Source organism: Gymnogyps californianus, chromosome 25 (assembly GCF_018139145.2).
Source record: "Gymnogyps californianus isolate 813 chromosome 25, ASM1813914v2, whole genome shotgun sequence".
Lineage (NCBI taxonomy): Eukaryota > Metazoa > Chordata > Aves > Accipitriformes > Cathartidae > Gymnogyps > Gymnogyps californianus.
The window spans coordinates 6,786,121-6,810,772 of record NC_059495.1 but is presented as its reverse complement, the minus strand read 5'-3'; the positions used below and the strand labels follow the sequence as shown (position 1 = coordinate 6,810,772).

Genomic DNA, 24,652 nt, shown 5'->3' with positions numbered 1-24,652 from the left:
GTCTTACCATCAACAGCATGCAGAGAGGTAAGCGATTCTTCGCTTTTAGCTGAGCGAAGAGTCCCGCTGTCTCCTCGTCCACCTAAGGAAATGCAACCGAGACAGTGAAAAGCTGAATTATAAAAGTGGTTTATATTTGGCTATGTAATGGTGGCAGGAAAAACACAAATGGGTTTCTAGCAACAGTACCGCTGTCCTGAGAGTAACAGTTGTGCTTTTTTTGTTTTGGGTTGGGTTTTTTTGGTTTTGTTTTTACTCCAAAGCACTTAAAGAAAACCTTTATCCTGTTCCACTGTTAATATGCTTTGCCATCTAAGACGGATGTAGTCCCGTTTTGCACCGGAGACTGGCCTGCGGAGGTCCCTTTCAACCCATGATTCTATACTACCGGGCAAGAGGCGATTACAAGAGAGTGAATCGATGTTTGATACTCATTTTACAGACTGGGGAAAAGTAACCTACCAAAATGGTAACTGCTGCAGATGAGAGGCTGGGAAACAACTCCCCGCATCATCCTGCTACAGACTCTGTCTGGATGTACCTGTGATAATTGGTTGGCTCCTGCCAGCAAACAAAAACCCTTAAAAATGGGGAGGAAAGTAACATTTACACAACTCGTTTTATGAGCACTAAACAGGTACGACTTTATTGCTCCAAGGAGACAGTCTTAAAGGGCATTCATATAATGTGTTTATTATACTGAAGACTATGAGGGTTATAATTTGAAAATGGCACCAGGGAGAAGACGGGATAAAAGTCCTCACTGGCCCACGTTTAGCGATTTGTGGTGTCTTTCACCACACAAACATATTGTTGCTATTTTTAAATTTGGAAAGAGACAGTAAACGATATATGGAAAGGGCTGAGAATTCAGTCTACGTACATTGGATGCGGCTACAAAAGGTTGCTGGATGCCTTCTCTAGTTACGCTGGTATAGCTTTCGAGGTGAACGTGTCTGTGGAAAAGTGCCTTTACCTAGTTTAATTGTGTGTCTCTTGAGAGCGGCAAAGGGAGCCAGAACTGTATTCTTATTTCATAATAAGAGTGTTGGAAGGAATTATTCTGAGACTTATTACAGCGGTGCCCACATACTGTCTTTCAAAAGCTACTCTTAGGAAAGGCAGCAGTTAACTGAAGGTGTTATACACGGCTTGAACGCTAGAAGGAGGTAAAAGCACACTGTAAACACGAATTCTGCATTGCTGAAAAACCCAGTTTTTTGGAAGCTGGATCTGCACCCTTACCTGCCAGGGCTATGGCTTTCATTTCTGAGGGCTCACTGGGATTGCGCTGTAGTTTGCGTTTGGACACGGATGATGATTTTCCCAGGTTGAAGAAGGAACGCCAACTGCCAACCGGCGATTTCTTCATCTTGCTGGGCGGTCTTTTTCTGGAGTGCGAAAATAGAGCAAATTGTTGGAGGGGGAAGCTGCATTTAGTTCCTGCTGCCGGTTGCTGGTTATTAGCGCTATCTGGTTTCTGCTGAAACAAAGCTTAGAAACTCGGTCTCTTTTAAATAGCTGAGGATGTTTTCATTCTTATAGCTCAGCCCTAAATCTTGCTGGGTAAATTCCCTCTAACTCTGCAAAGCAGGTGCAATGCAGGTGAGCAAAGGCTCCGTACTTGTACAGTACAGCAGCTAAGGGATGGCTTTTATTTAGCTGGCAGATGCATCAGTTCTCTGAGGAACTGTGCAGCCATAAAAGGTATTCAAAAGCATCTCTCGCTCATGCTGTAAATTCACATTTGCCTCCTCCCACTGCCATATTTAATTTCTAGTGTCATCAAGTCTGTCCAACTGCTCCACTTCGAGGGGAACCTGGATTTGTTACAGGCAATTAGTCCTGAAATCTGGAAAACCCCAACGTTTCCAGGTGTTCACCCTGTTTACATTTCTGTGCGCATGACTAGTACAGGCATCTATATGCATCTCATGCAACATGGCTTTATACATTTAATGATAACCCTGCTAAAAAGGAGGGAGTGGCGCAGAAGTTATATGGCTAAACTCAGTCCACCAGACCGTTGATGTAAGCTGAATCCTCACAGAGTCCAAAGCAGGTGGAAAACTGGCTACAATACTTTACGTATGACTAGCGTAAGTCAGTGTCGGCAAGTTTTTGCTGTCATCAAAAAACCCCAGTTATGACACACGCTGGAAAGGAAACTCGTCTCTACCTTTCGGATGGAAAGTCTATGACCGTGTGGAATTTCCCCTGTAAAGCTGCAGGGCCTTCTCCCACTTCTATGTATTTGCTGTCTGCCACGATGGGAGAGTTGATCTGGGCTTGTGTCCGTGCCTGTGCCTCCTCCAGCGTGAGCAGCTTTGTGGAAGGAGAGGACACCAACAGAGACTTGGGCCGTGATAAAGAACTGTGCCCTGTAAGGGAAAACCACAGGCAACAGGGAGAATCAGAAAACAGCAGAACAGAGATCAAAGCTCTGGGACTGTGTGTCTAGGGAGGTGCTGTGTTTTTCTAAATCTTTGTTATCCCACCCACTGAAAGATGTGGTCAAAATAACCATTTTGTCAGAGGTATGTTTATGACAAAAAAAATTTTCAATTATAAGAGCAACTTAGTGTATTTTAAAAAGGGAAAAAAAAAAAAGGCAGAGGGAAGCAGGTAGGTTAGAAACCTTCACTGACATACTTTACTTAAGCTTCACCTGTATGCAAAAGTCTGTAAAGAAAGCGATTTTCTTTTCACGGTTTTTCTTCTTATAAAGCTTGGCTTCAGTCACTCCCAGGTTCCACCTCTCGGTGCGACAGGAAATGCCACGTGTGACTGAAGTTGCTACACACTGATGTGCAGATGGACATAGTAAACAGAATCTAGCTGTGTGTCTTGCCCTTGGCCTTTTTACAGCTTGTGCTTGTTTTTGGAGATGAACATGTAAACTTTTGTAAAAGTAGTTGATGTTGCCTCCTGCTGCTAGGATCTGTAAAGTCAGCTTGCGGTGTAGAGGAGACTGCACAAGGAGCCTGCTGTAAGAGCAGCCGTCTTTGGTTTGCCGTTCACTCATTGTGCAAGTATTTTTATATGGTTATTCTCACATGAGTTAAGGGGTGTGGGGGGAAGCATGTCATCACATCAACATCCTGGTTGGTTCCATTCCTACTGATCCCTTCAGCATCACAGCTCTTGTGTGAAGCGTGCACAGTCTGGTGTGTGTTTGTCAGCTGTAAATGCTATCCCGGGTGAAGCTTGGGTTCTAGCTGTCTTTGCAATAGCCTTACCTGGAGTGGCTTACAGCGGGCTTGGGAATACCACTTTCACCTCGTACGGGCAAGAAGCCGTGCTCAAAAACAGAGGCTCTTGGAAGCGCTGAAGAGGATGCGGCCTTGCTGTAGCACAGTACCCCTGCACTTAGCCTGACCCTTCTCCCTGCCAGTTTTGTGTTAAAGCACACTGAATGCGAATGACCAAGTCATTAAACAATTAGCTGAATGTACACGGTCCATTCTAAGCCTGGATAATCATTTGGCTCTGATTCTTAGCATGCTTATCTTCCCCTGGCAGAGCGCAGCCTGCTGTGGGCTATTACTGTTCAGCCAAGCTAACCTCTGGCTCCTATTGATTTAAAACTGCCCTCCAGTAGGAACAAAAGCTGGACTTCGGGCAACTCTGCCATCCTAAGTAGAGGTAGGGCTTGTTTAAAAGTGGGGAGCAGCAAACATACTGGAAAAACAGCTCTCTGTACTCCACAGGTGGTGGTGACTGCACTGACTGTGCACATTTCATAGGAAGGGCAGGTTATCAAAGCAGATGGTACGCACTTAATGCTGCTTAGGAGTAGTAACAGCTTGTGGTATCCACGTTTGTTGATCTAACATACAGAGTAGACTTTCTTCCTGGTGCAACTCTGGTCATTTTTGATGGAACAGGTATACGTATGGTCTTAGCAGATACTCAAGGGAATTTGTAGGTTCCAAGGCTGAACGATGTTTCGAGTGCTCCAGGGTTGGGCACAAATGTGTCACGATTCATTCCTCATCCTAAAGCCACAAATCGGCAACACGAGCAGAGAACTGGGCGATAGCTGTCGGGCCAATGCCGACTGAGCCATGTGGCTGGATGGCCCTGCTAATTAACCCATACAGACTACACAGAAGAAATAACCAGGCTAGCAGATGTCAAAATATTCCCTGTTAAGAGCAAGACTAAGTTTCTTAGTGTCAACGTTACTGAGTACAGAGAGCTTTCTTTACATCAGTGCACTTCTATTTATGTTCTAGGGTGCTGATAAGGGTAGATAGATCATGCATTGTGTTGTACTGCAAGACAGCTCAAATGGATAAGCGTGCAGGAGCATCGATGATGATGGCTTTAAAAAGAAGGGGAGGGAGCAGGGGGGACAAAGATTTAAGAGATTCCTTACAAAAGGAACAGCCAAACATTAAGATGTGCGCTTCTGTGGACCATCCTTGGCTTCTAAGACAGGTACTGACAGCAGTTTCTAAAACCAGGTTATCTTTGCCAGGTTCTAACATTATAACCCTGGCAATCTGTCCTCTAGGTTATAGTAAAAACATATTTCAAATGTCCCAGGGGAGGCTCAGATACCCATGAAGTGTCTGCTACCTTTTTTTTGATCAAGGTGAAGCTAGTGGAGAAGGACACGCACCTGCTCCATCTCGTATGACTGAGCTGAGTTTGGAACTGAAGAGGACGTCCACGTGGTTCAGGATGAATTCCACAACTACTGACTGGATTCGCACCTCCATGAAGGCAGCTGTTCCACTGAAGCAGGCAGACTCTATCTGCTTTGATCTGAAGAAAAGGCAGATTAAATGAAATGCGAACAGCCAGGAGAACATGGGAAGATGCGCTCCTTTTGGGTAAGGCTTCGGCATGTGTTGAGCTATTGTGCCCGCTTGCTCAGGCAGACAAGACTTCAGGGGCAGCTAAGAGATTAAATCTCATCACAGCAGTACACAAATGATCATACTGACTGTAGTGATTTGTATCCAGATTTTGGGTTCAGGTTTGAGTCTTACTGAAATGGCAAGAGGAACGCTGGGTCTAGAAGGAAAAGGAGCGTGTGGCAGGTCCGGATCGAGGTAAATGAACTGCGTACACAAAGTGGGGAGCTTTTTATTAACTTACTTCCAGATGCTGTGAACGGCAGCAGTTTAATGCAGTGGCATTGTACAAAGCTCACTGTGGCCTTCTAATGTGATGTTTCCCTCTAGCAGGGAACGTCTCCAACTGATCCTGCTCAGCAAGTACCCCAATATTCACAAAAGCAAACTCAAACAAGAGATGATTTGACTGCTTGTGGGTGTATTGCCAGAAAGGAGAAAGGAGCTTACCCTCATTAACTGCACACAGGGGAATCTATGACTCAGATTTCTCAGGTTGGTAACAAAAGCAGTCCAGAAATCAACACCATAGAGGCCAGGGTGATGATTTTTTTTTTCTTTTAAAGCAAAATTTTTCAGTTACGCCATTAATTTTAAACTACCCTATTACGCACATTCAAAACAAATTTTAGGGGACAGATTTATCCAAATCATTTCCCTAAGTTTGAATTTTTGCAGCCGACAGCTGTCAAATTAGACTCTAGAGACTTACGCAATGGGAAATCAGTGATGGCACTGAACAAATTTTCCTGGATGGTCAAGGTGAGACACTAGTCCCATCTAAACCAGGAGAAGGGAAATTATCATCTAGAAAAGAAGGTTGGGGATGGGGGTAATCCTCCCTTGGCACTACTGAACTGCACTCGGTCGGACTGCATTGCGGTGAGACAGAATAATACTGGGGTGTTCTCTCCGGCCGGGTGGTTCCACTGACAACAGCGGGGGGCTATTTTACATCCCTAGTTCAGGAGCTTACCAGCTGGTCTCAAGCCCCTGCTTAGAATAACTTCCCATTAGAAATTTTACAGGAGGAGAAGAGCACATTGGATGGAAGAAAGGAAGATCTCTTTCTCAACTGCTGAAAGTTAGGATTTTCTGGAGAACAGGTATCTGTCTGTTTTTTATAAATATAAAAATTTATCTCGTATTGAAATGGGGGCGGGGGGGAGAGTACCTTAGGAGGTTTGGAGCCCAGACGATTGCTAAGTTCTTGGTGTGCATATTTGTGATGGAGCAGTAATCAGCTAGACGAGCTAAGTGTCTCATTAGGAACTCCAGTGTCCTGGAAAACAAGAGACAGGCAAATGTTCAGCACCAATGAGCAAAGCCACGCTGCAATTTACAAAACAAACCCCAGTTCATTATTTTCTTTTGGTTTGACAGCTCACAGAAAAAAATGTTGACCTATGTACCCTAAGACTGATGGTGAAGCTGTCTTTAGCAAATAATTACACAGGGGTGGGGTGAGGGGAGTCTCTCCTGATTTGTCCAGGCTCAGTGAAGAGACGGCCAAAGCATCTGCTCTCAGCCCAAGGGCTGGATCCAGCAAACACGGAGGTGGACGGGAATAATCTAAATGCCACCAGCACAGCAGGATCTAGAAGCAGAGCGCCCTGGAACTTCATCGCTTGGCTGCTTTACTGTGCAACAGAAATACACCCTTTGCACAGTACGTGATAGCATCGCAGTGCTCGTTAGATAGGGGTGGGGAAGGATGTTGAATGTTAATCCTAGTAGGGGGGGGAGTATTTATTTAGACACCCCAGGATATTGAAAACCAGCAAATTGTATCTGAGTTCTACTTATGAAATTACTGGCTTACAGCTTTCTTATAGGTACAGAAGGCAAACACAAGGCTAAACTCCAGAGGCTTCTGTTCACCTTTAAAAAAAAAAAAAAAAAATTTATATTAAACAGTACTGTATGCTCCTGAGGAGGAGGGAGCACAAGGTGGTAATGAAAATGCTGATGTATCCTCCTCAGTGCTGGGGGTGGGGGCTTTGGGGCTCAAATTTCCACAAATGGACAAGGCCTGAACGTGAAGATGGATGTTTCTGGCTGGAAACAAAACGGACATCTCCAGCACCCTGCGCCACCCTGCTCCAGCTTCTGCTGCCAAAGGCCGGTTACCTGCATGGAACCTCTCATCGCAGAGTAGCAGAAGAATAAAGTGTGGGGTTTTTTCTTTTTCCTTTTCAAGCAAACCTCAGGGAAGGAGGAGAGCAGCAGCCCTCTCCCCATCTACATCATTTTGCATCCATGTGTCTCCCATGCCCCCTCTCTGGTCTAAGACAGACAGAGGCATCACAAGCTCCAAGTTACATAAGTTTTTTGGCCCCATAAAATAAGAGTCATTTTAGGGAAAAGGTGGAATGCACCAGAGAAAAGTAGATGAAGGTTTTTGAGAAGGTCCTCTTCAAGGCCCTGCCCCCTTAATTAACGTAAATAAAATATTACAATTAGTTAATGCAAAGTACCAGCTATGACACTAATTAGTTAATGTTATTTAAATAGCAAGTAGCACACATTTATAGCTTGTAACACATTAGTTAACCATTATAGTTAGTAAAAGACTAATGACCATATAACAAGTTATTGGTATTCACATAACATATATTATAATTAGTTATTTATACCACTCAGGTACAGCATTGCAATTGTCCAGCTAATCGCCATACATTACAATAAATAAAATTTAAATATTTATTACCACAAATTATTATAAAGAGCTATCAATATCCAAATAACTATCTTCCTGTGTTACAGCTGGCCATCTATACCACTCAGGGTACAGAATCATAACTGGTTCTGCAAATTAATGTACATTACAATAATAAATTAATATGCCAATTGACAATTATCATGAAGTAGTATAATTAGCTATCAATAGCCAAATATCCATCTGCATACACTATAAATGGTCAGCTAAATCACTCAGGACACAGCATCACAACTGGTCCAGCTAATTACAATAGTTATTGATATTTAAATAACTGTCAACATACACTGTAGTTAGCTATTTAGACCAATTACAATACATAATTGACGAAGACTACTCACCATGCATCATTACAATAATTAGTTATTAATACTGTTTAAAGAATCATTAACACACAGTATTACACTTAGTTATTAATACCAATCACCATACTTTTTTGCCTGATGCCTTTTTACCATACCCTGCCATAATTTTTAATACTAAAGACCATTAATGTGTTATTACACTTAGTCAAGACTCATTACCATATATCACCAATTAGTTTGAATATATTATTATAATTCGTTGGTGATTTTTGAACACCATATTATAATTAGTTATTCTACTAGAGCATTGTTATAATTTGCTAGTTAGTTGTTATTATTGGGGGGGAACAGGGGGGAACTGGAGACAAAATACACTTGACCAAATTAATTACACCAAAGGCCTGAACCAATTTTTTGGCTACATGTCACTTTTTAAAATTGTGATTCCTAGAGCTGGTATAGTGCCCCCCCCCAAACTATTTCCTTAGTGATATCAGCCACTTCTGACATAACAAGCTTGTATTTGCCTCCTGTACATAGTTTCCAAGGAAGTCAAATAAGACTATGCAAACTATATAGTGTTTGTCTGGTAATGAGCTAATTAAAATATAAATCAACTTTATATAGCCATAAACCATTTTAATATACAGAGGCACAGTGCGGCTATCTTGAGAGGGAAAACGGGAATCGTATCATTTCACTCCTGAAATGCTAGCAATAATAAAATGCCGAGCTATAAGCAGAGTGCAGGCTGCACTACTAACCGGTAGTGAGGAGGGGGCAGTTGTTGGATGACATCATGGATTTTCACCAACCGTTCTTCATCTGTAGCAGCAGAAACAGCGTCCTGGAACAAGGCAGGAAGAGATTTAGCTGCAAGTAAGACTAGATACCTGCCACAGCATCTTGAACCACGTCGCCAGTGTACTGTTCTTCAGTAGAGAGGTGGATTTTGTTGCTCTGTCTTTACCTTCAGAGAGGCGTCTGTCTCTTGGGGACAGACCGGCACACAGATAACGTGAGAAAGCCCAGGTAAATCAAGGTTAATTGTACAGAGCAATTCCTTGCAGAGGGCATTCAGCTCCAAGTAGCATTTGCTTCTAATCCCGCTCCTGTTCGAGAAATCATTGGGGAATGGCAAACAATAGGGGAATTCTCGCAAAGCATTGTTAGAGTCCAAATAACCTTCTGCTGGGGCCCCAAAAGTGGAATCAGTATGGTGTGGCATGGGGGACAGAGGCACGCGTGAGTAAACCTAAAGGGAAAACAGAAAAGGGACCTCAAACCTGGGGCGGCACGGTTGAAATGGCAGGATGCTACCAGCAGTGGGAATTTGGTGTGCGGGTAGCACACACCGGATTGGTGTTAGGCTGGTGATTTTGGAGATAGGCGCTTCTGATCTCTCTCAAAACCCCAACTTAAGCAGAAGTAAGACAAAGAAAGGTGTGTGGAAGACAGGTTCAGCTTGCTGCTGGATCCTTTTCAGTATTTCGCCGTTCAACCTGTGTAGATGAAGTCACGCTGAAGTGGAAAGTGAAAGGCATTGCCTTGTACTTACTGAGAACTTCTCGTAGAGCTGGTAGGTCAGCAGAGGGTTCGGGAGTTCGCGGAAGTACAGCTTGCAGAGGGAGCCCACGCAGTGAATGTCTTGGATGTAAATATCCTTTGTCAAGTCAGGAATCTGCTCGGAGTCAAACTCGTGGCTGGAAATGAGAACAGAAAAATGGGCAAAGGGGTTTGAAAAGGAGGAATGAAAATAAAACCCAGCGCAAATTACAGCCAAGAAAGGCAAGGGCTTCCCAATTATAGGAAAAATTAAGTACTTAGTCACCAAAGCCACATGACCCATGGTTGTGGTGCTGCTAGCGTGGCTTTTTCCAAAAATGAGACTTTTTTTTTTTTCTAATAAGGCATTTGCAGTTATTTTTACAACTGATTGGCTAGCCTGCAACCCCTTTTGCTGCAACAGGGCTTTTCACAAAGTCTCCAGAGAATGTCCTCCAAGACCATGGAGACAATCTGAATATTTAAACTCCCAAGCGCTGCGACTGGGAGCTGCCCGGAGGAGGAGTGCCCACAGGTCTGAATGAAAGCTGCTGTCCCTTTGCATTTCAAAGGCCTGGAAATTGAAATGATAAAGCAACGCCGAACAGCAGTGCCATCGGCAGCTGCCGCACATGGAAACTAGTGTGTGCAGAAACTCCTTGGGGACAAGCTGGTGAGCTGAGCACGCCTCTGCTACAGGGTGAAGAGAGCCAGGAACCACATGAAGAAAATCCCTGAGCATTCCCTTGGTTTTCAGAGAGAGAAAAACCAAAATCACAAACATTTATGAAATAAAAGCTGAGCTTAGAAGGCCAAGGGCTGGCTTGCTGCTAGAATATGTGCATGGAAAGTGCTGTTTCAAATTAGCAGGACAGATTTGCAGGGACTAGCATGGTGAGTCAGGCCGCAGGGAGCTGCGAGAACACGGCTCCTCTAGCTGAAGCTCCGTTTCCCTACGAGGGTCTTTAAGCTGTAAGCCAAAATGGCTTATCATCGACGCGGGGAGTCATCCTGTCTACGCTACAACCACAACAACGTCGGGGGGCTTGGTGGCAACATCCCTGGCCTCTCCCCTGCCCAAACCAGGCCATTTGTAACACAGAAAATAAAACATGCCTTCAGCACAGCTCAAACACTGAGCTGGCCTCTCTCTGCCTACAGAACAGAACCAGTTTGTACCCATGTCCAAGGCACTGGGCGTATTTGTAACTGCAGCGGTCAACCGTACGTCCCTTACAAGATCAGGAAGGAGCTCCTTCCTTCCCCTAGACACGAAGGCTGAGTGAGGGAAGCCATTTATACTACGCCAGAATGGGGGGCAGCAGAGGTCTCTACTTCTTCAGACAAGAGGGTGAACAGCCCACCCCAGTTCCTCATCCCAAAGGCAGCACAGAAGGAAATAAAGGTTTCTGGTTTCCCCAGCTGATGGATTGCCTGTAGCCGCAGTCCTCAGGGTTCAGTATGTACCGCTCCCACAGGCATGTTCTGACTCATCACTTACTCATATCTGGGAGAGAAACTTATTTCCTGCACTTGGCTCACAGACGACGAGCGACCTCGGAAGGGAGAGCAGGGAAAGACACCAGCCCACTTGGCTGAAATTCTCTGGCCATATCCTGCCCTGCTCCAGTACTCCTGGTATCTCTTCCCAGGAATAAATCTCACGCCATGTCAGAGACGTACCCCTGCAGAAGCAGAATATGGAGTGGAGAATGGGAAGCCCTACTACATTCAGCCTTTCTTCTCGCTGCACTGGCTGCTTCGAGAACGACACGTTATTTCTTTTGACGCCCAAGGAAGGTTTTGTTAGTAGAAGAATACAGCTTCACAGTCTCTCAAAAAAAGCCAGAGCCAGAATACAGGGATAAACATACGAACTCAACACTCGCTCTGTTTTGCCTACCAGACCACTGCACTGCCAAAGAGCCAACCTCTGTCCCATGTAAATCTCCCATGTGGAATAAATTCTCTAACTTTCTCTCCAACCAAAAAGCCCTTTAAATCCGGGAGATCCAATTCTTCTATGTGAAACTTAAGAACAGTGACTCACTTATAAGGATACTGCAGCCCTAGCTTTGAAATAAGCCTAACGATCTGTTTATATAGCTGGAAACTACAGCAATGCAACATGTCCTACATTAATCAAACACTTATGAAAATCTGTAGTGATTTAGATGAACAACAGGGACAGTGTCTACAAGTTATGCCATGTACTCCCTTCCTTTTGTCTTTGGAACATCTCAGAAAATTGAAAAATAGGCTGTCACTTCATTCTCTGTACTATACCAGGGAATTATGCCATTAAAGTTTTAGAAAACCATTTTTAAAGCACCTTTGGAAAACAACGAAGGAGAAAACGGTCTTGGCAACACAAAGGGAAAAAATGGACCAGGGCAGCGATTAGAAAGATGGGCCAGCACAAGTCAAAATGGGGAATTAAAGGGATGTAACTGAAGCAAGGGCAAACGTTTTATTCAGCCCAGACTGCTGTGGGCAACAGCTACAGTCAGAGCCTTTGGAGCCTGCATATCAAAGCCTCGGGAGCAGATTTTTAAAATGGAACTTGCTGTGATGAAAAACAGGATTGGGCTGAAGCAGAATAAGCCCATCCATACCAGGGTTTGTACAGTAACTGTACCAGCTCAAACCTGTCCACCGAACTTGGGAATAGCTGGTACAAAAAGGATATCCTTCACATGGAAAATACCCCCTTGCTGCCTCTGCAAGGCCGTGGGCCTAGGATCAACACTGGAATTAGTCACATCCCGCTAGGTTCTCTCAGACCCTTCACAACAGACAAATGCATACCAAACGACGGGAGGAAAAGCAGCCTCACAAAAGGATAAAGACCATTTACTGTGACGAGAACAGCTCCTAACTGGGGAGGACACACACCTAGCCTTTCCCTGCACAGCCACGCAGCATGGCAATGCCACCCACCAAGAATTATGCAAGTATTCTTTGTGTGTTACCAATTAATTGCTAATATGCCAGGAGTCCAAAGCAGCAAGGAGAAATATCAGCTGCTCAAAAGGGCTCTGGGAGCGAGAGGAAACAGGAATGAAATGCGACAGCACAGTGTCACCACAATCCCAGAGCCTTCCGATACTCTATCCTGCAGGAAAACTTCCTGCAAAAGGAAGTCTATGGAACAACCCTGCGTTGCTCCAAAACAATGACAAACCCAGCGTACCAGCCATCAAGTACAACCTGCACACCCGCAGCGGAGCTGCCGGAACAGTCTGCCCCACAACTGCCACCGTGCCGGCTTCTGCAAGCACAGCCTTTGAACCCAGCGCGTGCCTCATTCGTCCCGTGCAAACAGGTTTGTCAAAGACGGCGCCCTTACCGTAGTTTCTGGATGTTGGACGCAATCCCAGACAGACGATATATTCCATCCACAATGCCATGTTTCTCAATGAATTCAGTGCAGCTCTTGAGGACCTGGGGGACTAAAGAACAAGTGGTGTTGGTTAGTTGAGGATGTTATTAAAGTCCTAGTTCAGGTTGTGGTCTTGTCAGATGCCATAAACTCAGCCCAGCTGGGCTACTGCTTTCGTTCTTCCTTAGAGGAGAAAGCCTGGAAGACATTTAACTTTAGGAGTTGGTGTGGAAACTGGTCAGAAGTGTTCTTTGCTTTAAAGAAAAGCCAGGACATGAATCAGGTTGAAAACAGTCAATTCTGGTCAAGCAGAGACAGTGCAGGTCCCATCACAACTCCCACAAGAACTGTGATGTTAAATTCCATTCCAGAAGAGCTATAAAATTGAGTAAATACGCTCTCTTTGGCCAAAGACTTCCTTTGTTTTCAAATCTATATAGGATTAACCTATACTGCTTGGTTTAAGCAAATACAAACATTAAGGAGATGCTACTTTCTGCACCAGGGCCAGGAGAATTTTTACAACTGACAATTTCATCCCCAATGTCTACCGGAGCGTGACTGGATTTAGATAGCTACACAACATACCACACTCACAGAAACTGCAGACACACCAGGGTATGACAGAATGGAATAAATAAGCCCAGAGGATATAATTAGGTGTCAAGTTAATATTCAAGCCGCTTCACCAACCGATTCCTTCCAGCTGACTTCTCAGCCTCATGCAGCATCCACTGCTGGAGCTATCTGTCCATCCTTGTAAGCCTGAGGAGGAGCAAATTACTTTCTTTATAAAAGGGACATAAAACTGCCCTGAACACAGAAAGAAAATTAGGATTGAGCTCTTGTGAGCATCAGCAAATCTTCATGGAAAAAGCTCATATCCCTGTGGACTCCTCTGCAAGCCACCTTTTTGCTACAGCTCCTATGACGATCTGGATTTCTTCTTACATTAGATGCCAGGTCTGATCAATTTGCCACGTGACACAGATTCTGAATAGGTCATGTGGCAAATCCCCTTATATCAAGCAGCAAATGCCATCTGCCAGTCAGTTCTCCTAAGTGCTACTGAACTTAGATGCTCTGTGCTCTCCCCTCCCCAGCCGCTTCACTGCTTTTTTTCCGGCTTGCAGCAAACGCTCCCACAGCTAGAGAAAAAGACTCGTTTTAAATGGCTCCCTGGAAATCAGCAGGTGCCTCCCGGGCTAAGGGCACATCTCCTCCGCACTCGAGCACAGGAAGGAACAGAACCTGTAAATCTGTGTGGCACGTCAATCACGCAGGCTCAGCTAGAGTAGATGAGGCGCTGGACCTGCGATGCTCAAAGATACCAAGAGATGGTCAGAACTAAATCAGTCAGAGTCTAGTATTATGCTACTAGGCATTTACAGCATCTCTCACTGTTTTCCAAAGCAAGCTGCAGACTCTGGGGCAAGCAGAGCCCTTATACATAAAGCAACGGCATAGAAAGAGCCTTGGAAACCAAGTGCTGCTTTTTTGGGGAAGGAAAAACAGCAGACGTGATCGATCACCTTCCGCTCTCCCCTGTAGGTGCCATGGAGATTTCAACTTACATTTGCAGAAGGAAACCTCAGCATCCGCTCTGAAGAAAGGTACCTCTCGCAGCCTTGTGAGCTCGGAGTAGCACCACAATTGTTGGCATTAGGAATCAACCAGACACACATTTAGGCATCTGAGCCAGGATAAGCAACAACTTCTCACCGCTGAGCGGATACACGTTTGGAGAGCATGTTGGTAAAATGGGCATCAGTCATCCACAACACCGTAAGCTACGTGTCTGAGAACAGAGCAGGCGGAACAGATGGCCCTACATTCTAATACTGTTTCAAAAACATTTTTGCAGGACAACACTTACCCCTTAGCGCAAAAAGATTCAACGTGTCTTGAAGAAGGAAGTTTTTAAGGCTTTAAGTGGACAGGGAAGGAGTTATATCATACTCAAGCAGTTGCCAAAAAGGGCTAAAATATGTTTTGCGTTGCACTACAGCGTTAGGAGCCAAGTGTGACCCAGGTATAAATCGGTGCAGAAAAGCAGAGAGGTGAGAAGAGCACCATCCATTGCAGCAAAGGCAAAGGACAAGGCTTTAGATGCTGACACAGTCAGCGGTGTCTTTTCTTCTGTGAGAAAAGACAGCACCCTAGATTGCAAGACACACTAGACTCACGCTTGTTTTGGTTTCACCGGGAACCAAGCAAGACTACGTGAGATGTCCACATGCGGGTCTCTCCCCACCACCCCCCATTACAAAAGGTGAGCGGTCACAAATCTCATCAGTGAGCTGAGCGAGGATGCTGGGCTCAGCACTGCATCAGCGGCATTTCCTTCTGCCAGCTGCCCGACTACAAGAGTCGCAGAGGATTGGGTAAAAAGGAGTTTACCCAAGTTTTAAAGTTTGGTGGCAAGATCTGCTAACGCTTAGCTGCAAAATCCCAAAGACTTTAATGGTCCACACTGGAATCTCAGTAGGGGTCCCCTTGAAATTAGTAGCACCCGTTGAAATAAATAAGCAAGCAAATAAATAAATAGCACGTTCCCTGCCTGCCTGACTCCTACCAGGGAGGCCGATACCGTTTGAGAAGGGCGATGCACCCGCTGCGTGGGGCAGCCTGCACAGACGGCTCTCCTGTTTATCTACACGCCATGAACACAGCTAGGACGCCCGCCTGCGCTTCCTAATTGAAGGCCCGTGCCACAGGGAGCGAGCTCTGCGTGTTTCCGAGGCCTTATCCTTCTGGGGTTTATCTAGCTGTGTAAACAAACAGCATGGTACGAATGGTATTTATGTACCAGTTCAGCTGAGCAGCAACCTGTTGTGACAATGTGAATCGGGTCAAGGGAGAACAGGGGGGAAGGCGAGGGATGTAGCACCGACAATACACTTCCTAAAGTACTTACTTGTCATGGAAGATCTTGGGCACAGTTAGAATAATTAATATACACTGAAAAAATTCTAGCAGGCTTGTTCTACGCATTTCCTAATCTGGTTACCAGGACGATCTGTTCTTTAAGCTAAATATATCATGCCAGCACCACAGATATTTTGGGGGAATTCTGCATGGTTGGAGAAGTGACTGAAATTCAAGTAGGGCTATATAATTACACTTGAAGGCCCTTTGCTGGAATGGTGACTTGATTCTTCTGATTTTTGAACAAAGATGACACCTGACAATTACCTGCGTGTTTAACCTCCCTCTGCCCTTTGAATCCCAAGCCCTTTAGCTAAATATACATTTTTATATATGTAGACACACATACGTGCTATTCCCTCCATACACACACAGGGAGGGAATAGCGTCTGTTACCACCAGGATGAAATGGCAGGATGACAGCACAAGCTAAGACTTAATTTTGTGAATCTGAAGCATGCCAAGGCCACCACCTACGGTGGCTTCTGACATCACGTTGTGACTTTTTCAGGTACCTGTCTCTGTCTGTTGCATAAATCCCTCCCCGGCTGCAGAGGTGAACTCCTCGGTGCTCAGGTCCTGATTTTCGCTTCTACATCCCAAACCAATTACCAGATCTGAATCAGAAAGGTATCTCAGCCGCATCGCAGTGGGAAACCGATGGAGATTTCTTCTCATAGGATGTAGTAGCATCTACACTAAAATTCTATTAATGTTAGTTAACTACTATGGTTTCCTGCAATTATAACTACCAGACTTGGTGACACACGTGGTTTGTGTTAACAGCCACAAAGGTCCCCCTAGCTCAGCACCCGGTTTCTGACAGCCGCCACGAGCAGGCCACTTGGGGAAAGGCGCAAGGAGGGAACAAGCACGGGGTAACACACAGTGTACTCCTCCAGCCCCAACAATCCTCTGCTCAGGAAACCTCTCTGCCCAGAATCGGCGTCTGTGTTTATTCAACCCAGCACACAGCCCTTTCCAGTCCCATCTTCCCAGGCAAGTAACAAAAATGTACTAATACTGTTGGGTTTATTCCTTTTTTCTGAGCAATACGGTCTTCAGCCACTGACTCCAGCTGATCTCTCTGCAATGAAGTCACTGACTCAGCTGCAGCCTGCTAAAACCCACTGGCAGGTGCTACATTTGAACACCTACCTCTTCATGACAATCTGAGCATCGTACGCGTCTCCCGTTTCAAAATCAATCACCTTCCCTCGTTCCCTCCCTCCCTTCGCTGTCTCAGGTAACAGGTAGTTCCAGGAAACAAAGCGCAAAAGGCTGGAAATGTGGAGGCATCAACAAAGGAGACCCTAGCGTATTTCATCACCATAGCAGCTAAAGGAATTTATTCAACTCCTTCCTGAGCATCTCTCAGCTGGTTTGAAAGGTTTATTGCATCTCCTAGGGCTCGTTAACTGGTTAATTCTTTGCCATTAAGAGGAAGCAGAAGTTTTATGGTTTTCATTCTGAAGAACATTTTGATTCATCTTGAAATCAGGCACGTTTCCTTTCCTATCATCTTGGTTTTATTTTTTCCTTTTTAATCTTTTGTAATGTTCCCTCCCTGGGTTTTGGGAGGCTTGATTTTTTTTTTTTTTTTTATTTTCTTAGTACGTTACTGGCATCAGAACTATTTGTTCAGCCTGGGGAACGAGGCCTCCCATCAAGCTCCCCTCTAGCAGTGTCGTTTTCACAATATTACAGCAATAAGGTGAACTGTCGCACAAGCCAGGCCTTTTGGCTGGTTAATGGACCATAGCGCGCCGAAATGCAGCTGCTCAGCTGAATTCCACACATAGCAAACAAACGCGGAAAGCTAAACCTGCAGCCCAGCAGGAACAAGGAAAATAAAATAAACTGTCCTGAGCGCCACTCTAAACCGCCTAAACAAAGGTAATAACCTCGGCTATCGCGTACAGGTAATGATACTTAGGAAGCATATGAAAAAACCAGAACTGAGTGAAGGAATATAACAGAAGGTTACGGGCTATGTTTTGAGCCGCAAGAACATACATTAAAACAATCAGCCATAGGATAAAGTTTAGGTGGAGGCAGCTCACTCTTAATTGTCCAGGCTGCCTTTATAAAGAGCCAGGCAGGGTGGGTACCTGCAGAGGATAAAGCGCCCCAAGCACACCCAGTCCAATACAACAGGCGCGAGCTGCATCACGGATGTGCCCCTTTCTTGCGGTTTTGTGACGAGCTGAGACTCTGACAACTTCAAGGCATCTGAAATTAGCCAAAGAAATCCTGTCTCCCTTGCCATAGTAACGCGGGGTTATGTAAAAACCTAACAATGAATATCCTCACCCAAAGAAATACAGTTGCTTTTACCCCATTCATTCTTCCTGTTTTTAGCTCAATTTTGCAAAAACCTGTCCAAGTATTTCCTAAAAACAAACAAACCCAAAAAAACCCAAACCCAAACAAGCCAGTAAAAAACCTGTAATAATTCAGACTGCAACTTTTTCCAGGAACCTCATTTCAAACTACTCATTTCTGGAACTCTTCCCTCCACCTTATAGTGAAAGTTACACAGAAGGTGTAAACCAGCACGGGACAGAGAGGTTAAAGATTTCCTTTTTATTGTTCTGTAAGGAGCTCCCTGCCACCCAGCGAGTCGCCTGCATGTGTCACTTTGTAAGCACGCAGACCCCACCATCCCCTGCACGTTCAGAAAGAAAACAAACCCCCAAACTTTAAAAGATTCTCTCCTCAGGACTTTTGTCTCACTCCTAAATCCGTGTCCTCACGTTTGAATCCCCAGGAGTAAGAGACAAGTACAAGACCAACCAAACAGCAAACTCCCCTCACGATGCTCTCTTCCTGATTTCTAAGAAACGACCCACATTAAAATTATTTATGCTGTTTTGATGAGTTGTGTAAAGTCCGAGCCCGCTATCACAAGCTGCACTATTTCCTGGTAACGTGCAACGTTTTTATTTGAAGTGTGACTTTTGCACTTGGGAAAGTGCAATAATGGAAGAGGGGGCCGTAAACCATGAGTCGGTTCCAAGAGCAGATACCACGCAGCGCCCGGTTGTGGAATCGGCCTCTGGCACCGGACTCTGCTTTTTAAGGCTGGACTTCTTTTTTTTTTTATGGCAGCTTACCCAGGGACTGTGTAAAAACAAAGTGCAAAGTTCAAGCCTGAGAAACATAAATCCCACTGTGTTGCATCAGGCTAGGAAGGTAGATAAGCACGTTCTTCAAGTCCTGTGAGATCAGCAACATTCTCGATGTTGCAGGTACGTCTACGCTGGGGCATTTTTGCACTTGAGGACTGCAAGTGGTACCTTACTGCACTTGCATCAAAGATTGGAGCCTTTGGATAGCACATCCATCTCCCAGGCTGTATCCACCTAATTCTCTGGGGTTGGCTTTTTTGTTTTTAATACAAAATATCCACAACTGGAATAAAGATGCTACTAATACAGCCATATTTGGACTGCGTGCTAGCGTCTTCTGTTTAGATCAATTACACTTACTACAGTGAGTTGAGAGGCGAAAAAGTATCCACCTCGTTAGGAGTGGAGGGACAAGAGCACAAGCAATTCCTGTACGGACTGCAACATTTTTTCTCATGTTTGTTCCCTCTACAGCTGTAGTGTTTCGAAATGCAAATTAATTTTCAACTCCCTGCTGTCCTCTGGGTCACTCAGGCATAAAGAATTTCTCTTCTCACAGCTGCAGGCGGGGTAAAAAAGAAGGGGAGAGAGAAACTGTCTCTTTTCTTAACTGCAAAAGCTTGTATTGCCCGCTCAGCTCTCCCTTTCTGCAAGTACTTCCCCCAAACAAGTAATTCTCCACGGGGACCCCATGTACCTCTTTGTAATGCTAACCCCGTACCCAATAATCTTGAGTTCCAGCAATTTAGAGGGCAGATGGTGAAGCAATAACAGTGCCTGTTATGTTTGGAAATTTGCCCAAAAGAGCTCAAAACTATTGGCCTTTAAAAGTATCAACTTGTGTTCAACGAGTTTGTGTAGCAGAGAACGCATCTGCAGGAAGTGGAATATTCTCTGCTCATCTGCAATTTGGGTCAACTATTGCACTGTTGTCCAGGCTGCTGGATCCGTCTTTTATGTTACGCGAGTCTGTGTGTGCAGAGGCACACACTGCCAGATCGGAAGAAACATTTAGGCACCTAAAACACACAGGCTTTTCACGATTTACAGAAGTGCTCCAGTCAATTAGGCACCGTTCGGTTTCCAAAATGTCTGACGTGTTTAGATCTGTGAAATTATGCAAATCCAACCAAGGAACAAAATAAATGCAGGGGATACATACAGGTAAGTTTACTTATTTCCTACAATCACAAGGCTACTCTGGATCTAGCACGCCAACCTCTGTTAACGCTTGAATAAATACTCTTTAATGTTTATATCATGCTCTTCATCTTCCAAGTACTTCACAAGCATTAGTGACCTACCCTCGTGGCACCTTGGGGGCAGATACGGACTATTGGTTTGATTTTACAAGCGTGGAGATGGAAGGGGAGATATCACACAAGTTCCCCGAGGCCACGAAAAGCGTGAGAGAGATGGGGTTTGAGCTCGCGAGTGCCCGGCTCCCAGCTCACCGGCCAGAACTCTGACTGCAGCTTAGGTCATTGATTGCCCAAGTCCTTTGGAGATGAATTTTGATAAAAAAATCACTATAAATTGTGAAATACTGAAAGAAAACTGGTTTGGCATGTCTGAGGCTGACTGCTTTCAATGTATCGCCAGTCTCCTGAAAAAAGGGATAGCCAAATGAAATAACAGCCAGCAGGACGGCTGGATAAATGGAAGGGTATGGCTAATACCGCCTGTGAGCTCAAAGGGGCTGTCAAATCGCAACAGCCCCACTGAATTACTGCCCCAGAATGCAACTTTACAACCAGTTTGTCCCCCGCTTACGCTGTCTGTGCGCAGAGCTGTGGCAAACATGGACTTAGATGCAAGTGCAAATGCTGAGACGGGCCAGTATTTCTGCACTGCATAACATAAAACAAGCAGGAAATGATAGAGGATCATCAGAAACAGAGACGGTCCGTTTGGGCTCCAACATGCAAGGCAAATCAGTAAGAGTACGTGTCAAATCCTCCCCTTTGTCAAGCACGAAAGTAAATCACTTGGGGAGGACAAAAAGTTTAATGTATCTCTATGGCATGCAGCTTATAAACAACTTTTAATGTTTCAAGTAGTGGAAAAAATTTACTGATGGAAAAGCATGTCCTCCCTTATCTACAGGCAGCTGTCTCCTGAACTCATTCACGGGCACTGACAGACCAGTTACAACTTCTTGTTAACTAAATAAGATATTCGGGTGTAGGATTTGCCCTTTCACAAAGACTAGCCATGTACTACGCAATTACTTTCAGTTTTCTCAGTAGGACCATAGCACACAGAAAGATACTATTAAGGGAGGCGGAACAGGAAGATGTCCAGTTTCCTCAATACCTACATGAGGCAGGCTTGTCAGGAAACACAAGATACACCTCCTGACCTGTATATGAATCCTCCGCTTGCCGTATGTTTTATTTATGGCTCTCTTTCCCCAGATATCAAGGAGGGCATTACAAAAATTATTGGATAAGTAAGGATGCATTATTTTTCCTGCTGTGCCAATGGAGAAGTTAGGATTCCCTTCCTTTTTTTTTTTTAAACACCTATATTATGGTAGACAGGGTGAATCGCCCTCCAGATATACCCGTCTGCTTGGATAACTGCTAGATGCTTAAGAGTAAAGCAGATGAATCCTACTTCAAAGGACTTGCCCAAAGTCACACAAGAAATGTCTTAGCAAAAAAGAGAATTGCAAACCAATCCTTCAAAACTCAGATTTATGTCCTAATCATAAACTCCTTTAGGCATACAAATGCTTCAAAATTGAGACACAAGTAAAAGCAGGGTGCCAGATCTGAACCTACTTGGAGGTTTGAAACTTTTTAGTTCGCATTCAAACCCGTCAGCTTGGATACTCTGAAAATACCTATTAAAAGTACAAAAATGCCCCAAGGGCTCATTCACAGAATGAACACATCTAATACAAACCTTCAGCCTCATCCACAGCCAACACTCTCCTCAGCCCATCGTAACGACTGCGGCCAACTTCATCATTCTGATCTAAATGTCATGGCTAACACACACGACCTACCTTTTCCGTGCAGCATTTCAATAAACCTTTGTATATGAACAAGAAGTTATTGCCTAAACGAAGCTATTGATGTGGTTGCCAGCATTCAAGTCATAACAATTCCAAGCATACTTGGGGAACTACACTCCAGGGTTGCTGTGCTGCCACGTAACTATTTGCTGTTTGAACTGTAGGTTCAAACCTACAGAACCCAGGTACACGCTCGAGGATGTATTTCTGATGGAAGCTCTGCAAATGCTGAAAAGCCTTTCTGAAGCAAAAATCTTGGAGCAAAGCAATTCCCTATCAAGGACGTGGTGAGCAGGGATTTCAGCTGGGCCTTCAGAACATAAATTGGAAGTTCTTGGCTTTCAGGGGCTGCCTTGTGTTCACAGTTAAAAATGGTATTTAAAGAAAGGAAAGGAAAAAAGCAACAATTTTGTAAATATTTATAACTTTCTACTTTTCAGCAAAGTTTGCTTTACTTCTTGTTTGTCACGTTCAATTTCATTCTCTAGCAGTAAGAGAGAGAATGGAAACTGGTTAAATTTACCCTCTAAGAGTTAAAACATCAAGAAAAACTAAAATTAATAAATATGTAAGACTCAGCTGTCCTGAACTGCAGATCAAGGCTTCCTTCACAGATGGCAAAGATCCAAAGCCAGCCAGGCAGACTTATATTATAATGAAAATTATTAGCTAGTAAAAGGGACTCCTCACATCAATACCAGGAACCAAAGAGACGACATATAGATTACCAAACTTACGCTTGAGCTAAGGGGAACCAGATTTTTATAGATCCCTGCCAAGACGCTGCCCAAGATCTCATTCCCTGTGTTACTCTGTTCTGGTAACAGTGTTCTCCCTGTACTCAAATCCGCAATAAATCAGCATCAAAGGCAACTACATCACCCAACTGCAGCCAGGGGACCGCTCGAAGGGAAGGATAACACCGGAGGACCCGGAACAAGCTGCGGTGTCACCACAAATCCCAAGGTGCTGTTAAGGAGCTTATCTGAAGAGCATAATAACCGGCACAAGAGAATAAAACCATCCCTTGCAAACAGTTGTTGCTAGTGCCCAGGATATAACAGGATCCAGATCCCGTATCTGCTATAATTTGATCTTGCACACAGTTTTGAAAAGTCTCAGCTTTCATTTTATTTTTTCTTTAATCCTACCTAACTTGTCCAAAATAATTGCTAATAAATTTGAGGAACTGGGAAGAATAGGAAGGACAGACAGCAAGAATCAGGTGCGTTAGTAAACTCCGTCTTTCGTAGGCATTTACTTTCTCAGCAAGAAAAGCAATACCTCTTCCTGTTGATTACAGATCACTGGTGTTTTCTAATAATTCAAAAATGAGGTATAGATCCTTCAATATGGGAAACTGGTTGATTAAAAATGAGGGTCATGTCTAAATCCATCTTTTCCAATTATGGAAGCTGATGATGTATCAATGCAACAAATGCATAAAGAGGTACAAAAAATACCATTTGCTTTTAGCCTACAAAACCCTCTGTTAATAGAGCTGACTGTATTGCATGGATTACCTCATGAAAGGAACACCTGATACCACCATTTTAGGGTACGCCAGGGTTAGCCTGTGCTCCGCTCTAACCGCCACGAGAGAAATGATCATCTTTATCAAGTGCCAGGCAACAGGAACATTTTCAGCACAGAAAAAGAACCGCCAGTATTTTATACCCCGTCCTCTGTAGTCCAAGCAATTCCAGCACACGATTCCCAGCAGCATTTCAGTATAAAGTACATTGTAAAGTAATCCCTCATCTGCTGCAGCTCACAGCTCCTGTACTCCCAGAAGAGCAATGTGGCTTTTCTCTGGTGCCCTGACCGCGCGAGAGACCCGGCTGAGTGGCGGCTAACCGACCCCGGCCGACCGGTGAGCTCCCGAAGCCAGAGAGAAACGGCACCACCCCAACCGCAACGCCAGATCTGCCGCTGCGGAGCCTCCCCGTTCGCACTGCGGCTCCGTCCAGCCCGCCTCGGTCCCTTGCATAAAGCTGTAACCTCGGCCACGCGCTCCGACAGTGACAGTCAAGAACCTGCCCAGCTTTCCAATCCGCTGGCCTCTCCGGGCAACCAGGCACAAAGTTTCTGCTAACCACATTACTGCGGACTCCTACACTTGTCATAAATTCAGAAGTTGTGGAGAGCTCCGTTTTGAAATATTCTGAGGCACAAACGAGGACACGGTACAGATGCTGCAATGCAGCATTTAACGAGCTCCCACACCAAACACACACATCCTCTGTGAGCACAATTCTTTCTAATTGGGGTCGAGCTAAATTTAAGTTCAGTTTGGCTTCCTTTGAGAGAAAAGGATTAGGGGGAAAAAAAGTCTCTCTACCTACAAAGGGAACAAGGCCTCTTCACGAGTCGGGGATTATGCTGAACTTGCTGCATCTCACAGCTCCATAAAACACACTAGCATGGCGGGTGTCAACAGCACCAAACCAACTGGGAACACCTCTCAGGGCGATGAAGAAACAGCTACTCCCTACTAAGCTTGGTCTGCTTCCAAATGACGCTTCATTGGCAGGGGAAGTATTCAAAACCCAGAAGGAGCCAACAAATGAATAACGCACTAAAATTAAATGGAGACGAGCTTCTTAAGGCAGGCTCCATTGGGTGACTGGAGCCGACTGGAGAAATATTGTACAAACCAACATACTCAAAGGCAGCATCACCACAACCTTTGCTAGATTTAGACCCAACAGAGAAGTCAAAAATCCCTCACATCAAAACTGGTTTTACTCCTACA

General features: G+C 44.7%; 1 protein-coding gene across 1 annotated transcript in view; it reads right to left on the bottom strand.

Moving 5' to 3' along the window:
- ARHGAP32 (Rho GTPase activating protein 32) overlaps positions 1-24,652 on the bottom strand; it is a 188,814-nt gene that overhangs the window by 8,162 nt on the left and 156,000 nt on the right. Inside the window, exons 15-22 of the mRNA XM_050910928.1 lie at positions 12,784-12,886; positions 9,448-9,592; positions 8,654-8,736; positions 6,040-6,147; positions 4,628-4,773; positions 2,180-2,381; positions 1,246-1,391; positions 8-82 (exon numbers count right to left, since the gene is read on the bottom strand). Coding sequence (XP_050766885.1) covers positions 8-82; positions 1,246-1,391; positions 2,180-2,381; positions 4,628-4,773; positions 6,040-6,147; positions 8,654-8,736; positions 9,448-9,592; positions 12,784-12,886 — 1,008 coding nt within the window. The remainder of the gene's footprint in view (positions 1-7; positions 83-1,245; positions 1,392-2,179; positions 2,382-4,627; positions 4,774-6,039; positions 6,148-8,653; positions 8,737-9,447; positions 9,593-12,783; positions 12,887-24,652) is intronic.